At 42.0% G+C, this 13,299-nt stretch overlaps 1 protein-coding gene across 1 annotated transcript in view; it reads left to right on the forward strand.

The window, feature by feature from the left end:
- The first annotated feature begins 497 nt into the window (after positions 1-497).
- The window catches only part of ANK2 (ankyrin 2), a 208,070-nt gene continuing 195,268 nt past the window's right edge, over positions 498-13,299 (forward strand). Inside the window, exon 1 of the mRNA XM_084859756.1 lies at positions 498-632. Coding sequence (XP_084715882.1) covers positions 498-632 — 135 coding nt within the window. The remainder of the gene's footprint in view (positions 633-13,299) is intronic.

Below are 13,299 nucleotides of genomic sequence, written 5' to 3' on the forward strand. Positions count from 1 at the left end.
CTCTCCCCCCCAAAAAAACCTACAAAGGCGTTAGCGTGCAGCATTTTGAAATTTAGTGCTTTGGGCAAGCAACAAGGGATAATGTGAGCAGTAGAGAGAAAAAATCAAAACATTCAAAGGCACGCAGCTTGGTAATTCAATAACCCTTGTATGTGGAGGCATTTCACACAGTAGGACTTTAACTCTGTGCTAGTCAGGCTGCCTGTATGTAGCTTTCCCCCTCCCCATTCAATTTACATGCATAGCTGGCCTAGTAGGTGTAAAAATAGACAAGCAGCGCCTGAATTGGAAATGGTCACTGAATGCTGTCTGCAGTTGCTGAGGTTTCTTTTTGATACAGGCCAGCCAGCAGAAGGAAAACTCTGGCAAGGGGAGCTCAGGGGTGCAAAGCATAGGAATATTTTAATATCCTTCCGGATTGTCGAAAGTCATCTGCCCCTTTGGAGCGTTCAGTACGCTGCAAAGTCATACTTGCAGGAGGTATTGGGAGAATTGATATGGGCAATGCACCCGTTTGCCAGACTTGTCACACAGACAAGGGTGTAAGAGTACAAGGGAATATACAAGATGTGGATAAAATTCCAGACTACTATGGATGCAACAATGGAGACAGTAAGGATCCCGAGGCACTGGTAAGTCTAATGACAGTACAGCTGACAAAGCTAGGGTGATATGATTGTAACCAGCATCTGTGAAGAAGACCTCTTAACAGAACTTCTTTGAACCTGTTTGGGTAGTTGCTGGCAACACTGAGCACTGGAACAGCAGCAGCTGTGTGTTAGAGTTGTTTAGTGAGCAACGGAACAGCAGCATTTATGCCTTTAAGTTGCTGTTAGGCAGACTAAGATGGTAAATGTTGGTGGATCTGTAGTGAGCAAAGCAGCTCCCGCAACACATTTTAGTGTACCTAAAAAGCTAAGATGGTAAGAAGCAGCGTAACCAAGGAGCTCCAAATAAATTGCATCCAAAATGCAGGATGGTCTTTTACCATATTTTTGTAAGTAGGCATTCTGAAAAGAGAGACTATACTGATAACTCAGTTGAAAGCGTAAAATCAATACATTGCCTTTGATGGACTGCACTGTTCTATAAGTACATTTTCCATAGTTCAGGACATTTATGGTAAAAATTACAAGAGAAAAAATCCTTTCACAGGTCAATGGGATCTCTCACATTGTCAATGTTTGCACTTACTATGACTAAGGTGGAGATTTACTAATAGTCACTGTGATTATTGGGTAAGAAAATAAGTATTAAACAGCCTAATCATATGCATATTTACTTGGAAGTAGTTCCCACTGAGATTCAAGTAACTGTGTCCATAGTACTGCAGCTTTGGTGCCTCTAGCAGGAGGGCGGAAATCACAGTTATGAAATAATATTTTTGCATGATAATTGTGCTTGCTCTTTGCATTAGCATCTAGATTCAGCCTGTTGTACTCACATTCACTCTGAATGTAGTTTCACGTTCATCACAAAAAGAGACACCACGAAAGGCAGATTTGAATGCAGTCAAAGCTGAATGGGACCCAGTGGCAAAACAAATAATGTCTCTGTTAGCAGTAGTAGTAAGTGGGCTGGTCTGACAGAATCTGAGTAGAAATCACAGCAAAAGCATTATATATTGCATATTTCATCAAGTGCTGAAATTCTCAAAAGGAGAACTTCTTTGGTATGAGAAATAATACACCATTGTAATATATGGTTGCAATATGCAACTCTGCATCAATGTAATCTCATATGAATGTCCATGTAATTCCACCTACATATCTTTGATATTCCACTTGCCCCTGCTAGTTCCATGGCAGTCATTCTTAGTGATGTAGCTAAAACCAGTTATCCTTTTTATTTTCATGTGACACATGTTCTTAACTGGTAAATATTAATTGCTTGGAAGATTAAATAATTATTATTTTATTTTTATCTCAAATTAAAATGAACACAGCTATTTTGAAATAATTTATTTGGAGAATTTTCTATAGAAATGTGAAAGAAAAAGAAAGAAAAAGAAAGAAAAAGAAAGAAAAAGAAAGAAAGAAAAAGAAAGAAAAAGAAAGAAAAAGAAAGAAAAAGAAAGAAAAAGAAAGAAAGGTTACATAAAGAATGATTCTACTCACTGAATCAGAGTTTTCTTATCAAGACTAATGTCATAAAAATAGTTTAAAACAATGGACAGTATCCAAGTCTGCCCATGTGTTAGCAGGATCCACCATTAGTGCTATGGGGCCTTAGCGGTTAAAAAAGGAACTAGAAACAAGCAGAAACACTTTTATGTATTTATGTATTTATGCATTTATTTGATTTATTTGATTTATTAGTCACCCATCTGGCTGGCTACTTGGCCACTCTAGGCGGCATACAATACTAATAACAAATTTACATAATCAACTGAACAACCAGCAACAAAAATAACAAAACAACAGTGCTCTAAAAAACCCTAACCCACCCCAAATGCCCGCCTGAACAGCCAGGTTTTTAAAGCCCGGCTGAAGCTCATCAAAGAGGGGGCATGGTGGAGGTCACTAGGGAGGGAATTCCACAGAGTGGGGGCCACCAGAGAAAAGGCCCTCTCCCTAGTCCTCACCAGCCTAGCTGTCCTGGCTGATGGGATAGACAGAAGGCCTACCAAGGCTGATCTCGTTGAGCATCATCCCTAGTGTTGTTGGAGGTGCTCCTTAAGATAGACTGGGCCAGAACCACATAGGGTTCTAAAGGTCAATGCCAACACCTTGAATTGGGCCTGAGAAACAACTGGTAACCAGTGCAACTCCTTCAGCACTGGAGTGATGTGGTCTCGCTGACGGCTGCCGTTAAAGCAGGCGGGCTGCTGCATTCTGCACCAGCTGCAACTTCCAAACCATCTTCAAGGGTAACCCCACATAGAGCGCATTACAGTAGTCTAGGCAAGAGGAGACCAGGGCATGAACTACTGATGGGAGGAAGTTCTGCTGACCTGTCCCAATCTGAAAACAAGCATTTCCACTTTTTTCCAGGGTTGCTTTTTGAATTTCTAGCTTTTTGTTGCACAAGCAGTAAGTCCTGCCTGTGCAACAGATTGAGCCGGAGCGCAGCGGCAATATTGGATACTGCCCATTCATCATTACATGATTTCATAGATCTTTGTAATTTTGCAAAAGATGAACACTGAAATAAACTAAAGTTGGTATTGGCTTTACTAATTTACAGATACGCACTCTTTCTAAAACATGCTTAGCGCTTCCCTTAATTTAAGTAATATAAAATAAATAGGAGGGTATAATGAGAAAAAGAATCACTGTATGGAGGATGAAACTATTTGCATCACATTTGGAATAATTATACTAGTACAAAGTGCTCTTAAACACCACTACCACATCAGCATTTTTACATGACTCAGGTGCAGTCTGACTGTATTCTATTTCAGGTATGATTTCACTGAGATAAGGTAATGCGATCTATTGGGTGCATAGGTTTTCTCTGGGGTAGAGGGTGTGTGGTGGCTGAAGTGCCTTGAGATGGTATGTAAGTGAGCTATCCTTAGTTAGTCCTATGCTATTGTACCCATCTCTGCTTATTAAAACTTCACCCAACTAATTTCTTTATTGCCTAAGCTTTACCCAGCACCACAACTATGCATTTGTCATTGTGATATCGACCCATCCTGCTGTCTTGACACAGTGCCAAGGGTCAGTTTACTGTACTGCCGCCATCCAACTAGTAGCTATATTGTGCCACAAAGGTGATTATTGCATCATAGTCTTGACTACTACTTTGTAAGAAGTACAAAGGTGAGCTTCAAGGCTAACAAAAGGACATAAAGGCAAAATATTTGAAGATAAATTAACGCTGTTTGCCTGCTACTGGTACACACACAATTCCTCAGATTGGATTCCTTCCAGATGTGTTCATTGTGCAGCTAGATGCAGTACATTTTCTTTCTCCTCCCCCTGCCCACAGTCTCTTATATATGCAGTGGGGGAGGTGATCTACAGGCAAAAACCTTTATCCTTGCATGGATTCCTCCCTGTTTTATCACAAGCCAGTGGATGTGTTTGAGTTTGAGCTATGAGTTTATAAGATTACTCTAATCCATGAATTTAAACATGAATTAAAATAGTTCCTTTAAGGTCAAGTAACAGCAAAGAACCTTTGGGTTGGAACCACAGGAATTTCCTCCAATGGAAGAAGCTTCTCTGAATACAGCCCTTTATAGTTTGCAGTAGATTTATAGACATATGATCACCATAACATTTGGTGTTTTTCTGTTTTCAAGAACAGCCTTTGGAAATCGGACCCATTGCAAACAACTTAATCTCAGGTCAAGTAGCTTATCAAAGTGTCCTTTTATGTGTAATACCTCTTGCCAAGAAAGTGTTCAAATCTTCTGCAGTTCACACAAATACGTCATTCATTTAGTAAAATTCAATTGGCACTTATCCACTAGACCATATTTGTTATGTAGCATGGGAAATCCTATGAATGTCAGTAAAGCTAGAGAGTTAAATAAATTATTTATGGAAGAGTTTTATAGATTGTCCTTTACTGCATTTTCAACATCCACTGGTATATTTTATGCAACTTCATTGCTGTTATAAGGCAATATATCATTATTTTGAAATGATTTTCTGGTATATTTATGCACAGTGTAAAGTTACTGGCTCTCACCCACTGATATTTCCAGGCTTCATGTGGTATAATAATACCTGAATTTTGTTCTATATCAATATCTGGAAGTCTTGGAGACATATTTTGATACAAATATTTGATCTTCATCTTCCTGTTACAACCCACCCTGGACAGCTCAATTTCGTATTTTTCATAGCATAACAATCTTTGTAGCTGTGCTGACTGCATAGAACATCTCCCCCCCACCTTTTTTAGTGCACTGCCCTGTAAAATGGATCGTAATATCCATTCACCCAGTGTTATGACCCTCATAAAATCTGGAACTATACAGATGATATCAACTTTTTACAACTCTACAAGTTTAACCCAAGTGCATGATGCCAGATTTTGAGGATAGTGTCTGAAATCAGCCACAAAGTCAAGGGAGTCAAAACTGTAGTGCTTCGCTCAAGGTGGTTTGATATTAAACTAACACCATAGGAAGGCATAATACAATATTGTAATATATTTTGCCTTTGCCTTGATTCTTTTCTTTTTATAATGTTTCTGTGTGCCCATTAGTAATATTCAAGAAAGCCCAAATTCCAAATTACAGTATGATATGATTTAAATATTCTTATGCTCTAGACATAATTGGATGAGCAAGTTTTATTTTCTAGATAAAATTTAATATGGAAAGAGTTAACCAACCATCCGCATGGCTCTCTTCTGGGGAACTGAGTTTTCTTCGCAGGTTCTTTCATTCTAAAACCTTAGGATAGTTGTAATTGTAAAACCTACATGTCTCAACTATGAGAGAAATTCTGCCTTCCTGAAGAATAATAGGATAACCAGTAGAAGGCATTCTGATTTCATAAGGAACTGTTTTATGTTTTGCATTCAAGCAGTTGTCTGACTATGCCATAGAATTCAGGAGATAAAAAATGTTTTCTTGTGAAAGACAAGTAGCAATCGGAACTGATTCTTTTCCTAAGGGGTATGCATTGCTGCACCTAGTTCACTTGAACTTTGCTGTCCTCATACTCAACCTGCCCTCTATAATCCACTGAGCACTGGGTTTCTAATGCTCCACCAAGTGACTAAGAATCAAAAGATAGTCCCATATTTTTGACTCCTTCATGTACATATCTACCCTTCCTCCAGTTTCACTGCCAAATGCACTCCCAGCCACATTTTTTAAATTCTGTGCGGCCGCACGTCTGACAGCTGAACTTCCTGGCAGCCTCTGCAAGTTAGCCCTACAACCTCTGTCCCTTCAGCTTTGCCCAAGCTCAAGGCAACAAGAAAACACAGACTTTTAAGCAATATTGCCTGCCAGTTCTCACCGGGCATGTTTTGTTTTGTTTTCTTACTGATAGCTCCACAAACACTGGGTGGTAGACAGCCCAAGTCCCTCTGAGGTAACCCCCTCTCTCTTTTATTGGTGCAGTCCTAAGGCCATTTCTGAATCTTCTTATTGGTCAAAACGTTCAGAAATGGGGATTTGACAACACGAGATGGGGTGCACAGTTATTTAAATATATTAGTTTTATATTATTTTCAAAGGTTTTAATTTTTAGGGGGAAAATCTATTTCAGTTGTGTATTTAAAAATTTGGCTTGAGAGTTGTTACATTGCTGACAACAGATTTCTTTTTTAATCAAGTTAAATATGCCATTTAATCTTTTCTTGCTAATTTTAAACCATGGGGCAGGGCAGGGGGCACTGCATATTTGCAGAGGCTGAGCTAATTAGTATTTGCAGGGTAGCTTTGAGAAGGCTATACATTAGAAAAGCCAATATTTGTTCTTTCCTTGTTGTGCCTTTTGAATATTCAGTCACAGCTAAACATTCCTCTCCTTTATTCTGAATATGAGAGGAGATAACATGGAGTTCTTAATTACCTATCAAGTATATGTTTTTAACTGTCATGTAATATATTTTCTTCTGGCTTGAAGTGAACAGATGACTTTGGTAACATAATCTGAGTTCTCAACATAGAACCTGAAAATTAATGTGACAGAGACGTAAGGCTGAATCTCCCTTGCCAAATCCAAGGGGCATGTTAAGACATTCCAGGGATCCTTAAGTGTTGGCTGACCCCTACAATCTACACACAGCAAGAGATAAACACGTTAAGGTGGATTAAGGACAGTTTTCACTTTTAACTGTGGACCTCATCTTGTGAATTGGTGGCATGAGAAGAAATGGAAGATGGTTCATGTGGATTTGAATATTGGGGAGACAAAAGGACCAGCATTAGAAATGTAGTTTAAATGATAAAGTAATATAAATTCTCAGTTGATACATAGAAAGCAATCATTGCAGGGAAGCAAACAAATCTGATTTTGGTCCTCTCAAGTAAGAGGTATAGATCATTCTCAGCCACCTCTAATTTTTTTTTAAAATATTCCCTGTGAAATAGCAAAAGAGATCTGCCTAGGTAAGTAGCCTCCATATGTGGTTTCTGTCACTGTATTATGAACCTCAGATGCACACTGGATGCAGCTGCATTGTTCTCTCTGTCTGCACATCCTTATGGAGTCCACCTGGCTCGGCTGAGGCTTGTGGCTCCTGGAAATAACATCACTTGGATGCTGACAGACCACAGGCCAACTCAGAAGTAGGATTCCAGGCCAACAACCTTCAGAGCAATGGTGGAGAGTGGACAGGACCACCCAACTATGAGGAGAAGTGCATGAAAAATGGTGAGGGTAGGGTGGAATTAAAAGAACAGTTGCCATCCAGAGGAGGTAGAGGTGCTTCGAATGCAGTGCCTCAGCAGGGGAATTGGCGGCCAGTTCCCTGGCCATATGCCGGTCGTTGTGGAACTCCCTTGTCTGATAGCGTGCCAAGGGGAATTCCCACAGAAGATACAAAGACAGAAGAAGGACTTACTAACATTGATGTGATGGTGCTGGGGAAAGGCTTTTAAATAAAAAGAGACCTGCCTGTTTGCCTTGCCTTGCCTTGCCTGGCATAGCAACATAGGAAGCAGCCATATACTGAGTCCGACCACTGGTCCATGTAGTCCAGTACTGTCGACACTGGCTGGCAGCGGCTCACCAGGGTTTCAGCCAGGAAATTTCCCAGCCCCACCTGGAGATGCTGGGAATTGAACTTGGGATCTTCTACATGGAAAAGATGTGCTCTACCGCTAAGCCACCCTTCCCGATCAATGCTACCTGCTGATGCTGCTGGCCCCCAGTGAGTAAGACACTCTTTCCAGCCACGGTTGCACATTCAAGTCTGTGCTGAGTGATGCATTTATGTTCGCACAACATGATGTAAATAGCAGTGTACATTGCCATCCACATTCCCAGCCACTGTTTTCTGGGCTGTATATATGTTGCAGTGCGAAACCAGGAGCATCTATCTCTACACCAGCCTAAGATCCTGCATTTAAAATGGGGCTTTCTGCTTCTGTTTTAAATGCAGGGTCACAACAGACTCCCTTTACATGTGCTTCCTTCCCCCCCTCCCCTTTCTCCCCCCTTCTCCCCCTTATCTGAGTCATCCATATGTTTCATTGATCTCACTCCTCTTCTTGCTGCTTTTCCTCTTTTCACTGAGGGAACTCAAGCAGAACCCAAGTGGGATAATTTGATAGCTCATTATCTTCGATCTATTTAAAAATGGAATAAAGGTCATTTAGTGCAGGAGATGCCCTGGAGGTTCACGACATCATCTAAAGGGCCCGCAAACTTCTGTGAGTAAGCAATAGCAGGATAAAAGCTCCGTGTGAAGTAGGGATGCTGGAGAGTTCCGCCACGGATTCCATGGCGGAATCCCCCTGGGATGGCACTTACCTGGGGCGGATGCAGCGGCGGTGGCTGGTCTCCTGGCCAGCCGCGGCAGGGCTGCTGCCGCCGCCATTGCCATCCTTGGACCGTGATAGGCTATGTAAGAATTTACGTAGCCTATCACGGCTAACCTAAAAAAACAACAACGCAGCGTACGCAAATGGCGGCGGCTACGGCAGCCGCCATTTACATTCCCTATTTTTCGCCGATTTATCTTACGTAAATATTTACGTAAGGTAAAACGGCAAAAAAAAGGGGAACGCAAATAGCGTAGTGGACGCTATTTGCGTTCCTTTATTTTTCACCGTTCTAGCCTATGCAAATATTTACGTTGGCTAGAATGGCGAAAAATAAGGGAACGCAAATAGCGTCCACTATGCTATTTGCGTACCCTTTTTTTTCCTCCGTTTTATCTAAATATTTACGTAAGCTAAATCGGCGAAAAATAGGGAACATAATGGTGGCCGCCGTAGCCACCGCCATTTGCATATGCTGTGGTTTTTGTGGTTTTTTTCAGATTAGCCGTGATAGGCTACGTAAATTCTTACGTAGCTTATCATGGCTGCATGGCTGGACGCAAATGGCAGCCACTATGATGGCTGCCATCTGCATCCGCACCAGGCCGTCCGCGGCCGGAAATCTGGCTGCGGACAGCCCTGGCTGGCTGCTCCGCGGCCTGGCCGCGGAGCGGAGCCAGCCATCAAAGATTCCAGGGGGGAGGACTGGATCACTTCCCCCCCCGTCGAGGATTCCGGGGGGAGGGACGGAGCAAAGGTAAGTTGAGTTTCGTACATCCCTAGTGTGAAGGAGCCCTATATCTGGATTGGGTACTATACATTATGATTAGCAGCCAATGGTTTGTTAACTCTTCACTTATATAAGTCTAGGACTTTAGCTATTGTAAGTGCACAATCTTATCAGGATTCCCATCAGCTTCTGAACTCGAAGGCTGATGGGGATCCTGTGCAGAATGGGAGGAGCATGGAGGTAATCTTTGCCCATACAGTCCCCCTGCTCTGCATTTTAGCTAGACAGGCGTTTTCATCTGTTTAGCCAAGGTGTCAAGGAAGGGGAGGGAATGAGGCTGGTGATAGCTCATATCCCTGCTTCCCCAGTCCCTTCCCCTCCCCACCCACCAGCACACTCCCTTTCTATCCTCTCTGAAGTCGTCTTTGCAACTTCAGAGAGGCAGCTGGCACAGTTCGCTCTGCACCAGCTGTGAGGGAGTGAGGAGCTCAGACTCCTGGGTATGAGGTTAGAGCATTGTCTCCCACCTCAGATCCAGGAATCTGAAGTATCCTGTGGCCCCCCAGACTCTGTCTAGGGGCGATAGGATTACTTCTAAATCTATTATGTATGGAGCTGATTATAGTCTCTTAATATCTACGGTGCTATATGTACTAAAGGAACAGCAATTGAGAAAATACAGTACATTATTAATGTAGTTGACATTTTGTTGTCAAAACCATGAAGATAAAGAATTTCATATGCTTGAAATGGAAAGGTGTAATAAATTTAGTAAATTACCTGGCCAAAGCACATTTCTACAGAATTCCAGAGGAATAGCTATGTTAATCTATTGCAGATAAAGTACAAATAGTTCTGTTTCTGTTTAGAAATAAATAGTACATAATTCCACATGATAGGGTGTTTTTTGTTTCGTTTTGTTTGCACAATAAATGTACACTAACCATTTATTTGTTACAAAAAGTCTAGACATAGTTCCTCAAGGTCATGTTCCCAGTGCGGAGGTATCATATTTTCCAAGGACTCAGAACAGCAACATTTTGCTTTTTTATTTCTTCTCTCGCGTAAAAGTGATGCAGTGAGGCATGAGTTTGCAGTAGCACCTGTTGGGTAGTGCCTATGGTATCACTAGGGATGAATGACGCAATGTTCCCCTTCCCTTCCAAAGACCATGCAATTTTGTAAACATCTTTAAAGTCGTATTTTATTTTTTTTAACATTACATAGAATTAATATCCCTCAGATTTTTTTTTAAATAAAGTGTTGATTAGGAAAGACTGCATGCCTTCAGCAAGGTTTCTGCCATCATTATGTGGGAATGTAGATATTGTGGCATTGTTGGTAAGTTGGTACCAGTGGCTCTGGGGGGCAGAAAAAATGTCATCACTTGTGGATGCTGATTATGGCTGTGATTATGGCTGTAGGGGAAAGTGTGAGCGCTTGTTTTTATTTTTTGGAGATGCCCTGACAGGTTTGCAAGTCTTAGACTCGTGACTTTACAGGACACAAGATATGGTCCATAGATGCTTATGATTAGATAAAACTTGCCATCTGCTTCCTCCCTCTTCAGAGTCACAATTAGAATGGACAGCTTTTTTAGCAAATGCACCAGGCAAATGCCCATCTGTGAAAAATCAGTCTGTACAGCTTGTTTTAACATCCTCCCAAGCAGTTGTCTGAGTCTGTACATATCTGGGGAGAAAACACATATATAATAATAAATGAGGATGTGTATCTGTCTTGGAGCACCATAACTCTAAGACAGTAAAACCTACATGGCTGACACTTGGCATGCATACTAAGGGGATGCTATGGGATGGGCACCTTGGGGATATTTAGTTCTTAAAAAACATGAATTAATTTTAATTAAATGAGCCCATGTGTTTGAAGCCCGCAGTACCAACTTCAGTCACTAGGTGGCATAGTTTTACTTACAGTTTAAAGCTGGGGGGAGTAGTACAAAGGACAAAGTTATATGGCTGCTCTTCCACCCCTCCCCAGTGGGACAGCCCCCATCAGGGGGCTATGGAGTGCACCATGGCAGGGGTTATACCTAAAGGTGCCATAGGCTGTTAGGGATGGGTGAACCCATGACATCTGGTCCATGGCGGGTCCGCCATGGGGAAATCTGGGCTGCTTGGGCCACCACAGATTTCCCCAGAGCCCCAGCGCATCTCCTGGATTTTTCACAGGGTGGTTCTCTGGCATTATGAAAGATGCAATAGGTTAATGGCCATTAGCCTATCATGGGAAAATTACAGCCTCAAATTGTGCAAAATAGGCCAATTATGACTGTACTTTTCCCACAATAGGCTAATGGCAGTCGCCATTAGCCTACCGTGCCATTTATAATGCTGAAGTATGAAATCTGTATGAAATCCAAAGGACCTGGAGGTGAGTGGAGCCGGATTGCTGCAGACTCCTCAGGTCAGATTCTTGGGAATCTGGCCTTATTGGAGTCTGCAGAGGATTTGTCCAGCATCCCTGTAGGCCGTGGCTTCACTCAAATGGGGCAGGCACAATGTCTGCTTCTTGTTTCTGCGCCGTATCCTCATTGGACGTTAGCAATCACTCTGGCCCGCATAACCTTATTTACTGCTGTTTGAAATAAAGAAACAGATGTCATTCCTGTCCACAATGTTTGCTAGTAATATATGCATTCAGAGGTTGCTCACCTTTAGAAAAAAAACCTACCTGGTAAGATCTGGGCTCAAATTCTCATTTGGCCATGACACTTACTGGGTCAGTCACTAACTCTTAGCCTAACCTACCTCACAGAGTTGTTGTGAGGATACAGTGAGTGGGGAAGAGCCATGTGCAGCACCTTGTAGGAAAGGGGGGATATAAATATAATATTTCATAAAAGATAAAGCTACTGAAAAGATAGGCATAAATGCCAAGTTCTGCACCTAGGAAAAAGAAACCAAATGCACAGTCACAAGATGGGGGATATGTGGCTCAACAACACTACACGCGAGAAGGATCTTGGAATTGTTGTAGATCACAAGCTGAATATGAGCCAACAATGTGATGTGGCTGCAAAAAAGGCAAATGCTATTTTGGGCTGCATTCATAGAAGCATAGGTTCCAAATCCTGGGAAGTACTAGTTCCCCTCTACTCAGCACTGGTTAGGCCTCATCTGGAGTACTATGTCCAGTTCTGGGCACCACACTTTAAGAAGGATGCAGACAAACTGGAGAGGGTTCAGAGGAGGGCAACAAAGATGATCAGGGGACTGGAAACAAAGCTCTGTGAAGAGATACTGAAAGAACTGGGCATGTTTAGCCTTGAGAAGAGAAGACTGAGGGGAGATATGATAGTGCTCTTCAAGTACTTGAAAAGTTGTCACAGAGAGGAAGGCCAGGATCTCTTCTCGATCATCCCAGAGTGCAGGACACGGAATAATGGGCTCAAGTTACAGGAAGCCAGATTCTGGCTGAACATGAGGAGAAACCTCCTGACTGTTAGAGCAATACAACAGTGGAACCAATTACAAAGGGCTCTCCCACACTGGAGGCATTCAAGATGAGGCTGGATAGCCATCAGTTGGGGATGCTCTGACTTGGATTCCTGCATTGAGCAGGGGGTTGGACTCGATGGTCATGTAGGCCCCTTCCAACCCTACTATTGTATGATTCTATGATCTGCTGTATATAGTTCCATATGTCCCTTGTATAGTTGATCATTTGAGACAAATATGTCAGCAATGTGTGCGCGCGTGTGATATATATATATATATAAAACCATCTGATGCTTTGCAGGGTATGCAGTTATGCAGATCCAATGTACGTTCAGCTGTACATATAGGGGCTCTCCACTGATTTTGTAATTAAAATGTGTGGGTTAGGGCAGAGTCTTTCATCACAGCACCACGCTGCCCTCAAGCATGCTCATTTTATCCTTGTTGAATGTTTGTAAGTGCTCCAGCCAATGTCAACCAGTACAAAATTGTGAAATTGTGTGACTATATTATTTTAAATGCAACATCTTCGTACTGAAATAATGAAAAAGAGAGGCTCTGTGGCATAACTTGAAGGCTCAATAAAATTACTTTGAATCATAGATTTGTGCCTTCAGTATCTGCACTTGTAATAAAGATTCTGCTGCAATGCACAAAATCTTCTTTGGCTGTAGATTGTATCTCTTTCGGATGTGTGACAGGCA

The sequence above is a fragment of the Heloderma suspectum genome, chromosome 5 (genome assembly GCF_057233095.1).
Source record: "Heloderma suspectum isolate Gila_16-S chromosome 5, 16-S_ref, whole genome shotgun sequence".
NCBI classification, from domain to species: domain Eukaryota; kingdom Metazoa; phylum Chordata; class Lepidosauria; order Squamata; family Helodermatidae; genus Heloderma; species Heloderma suspectum.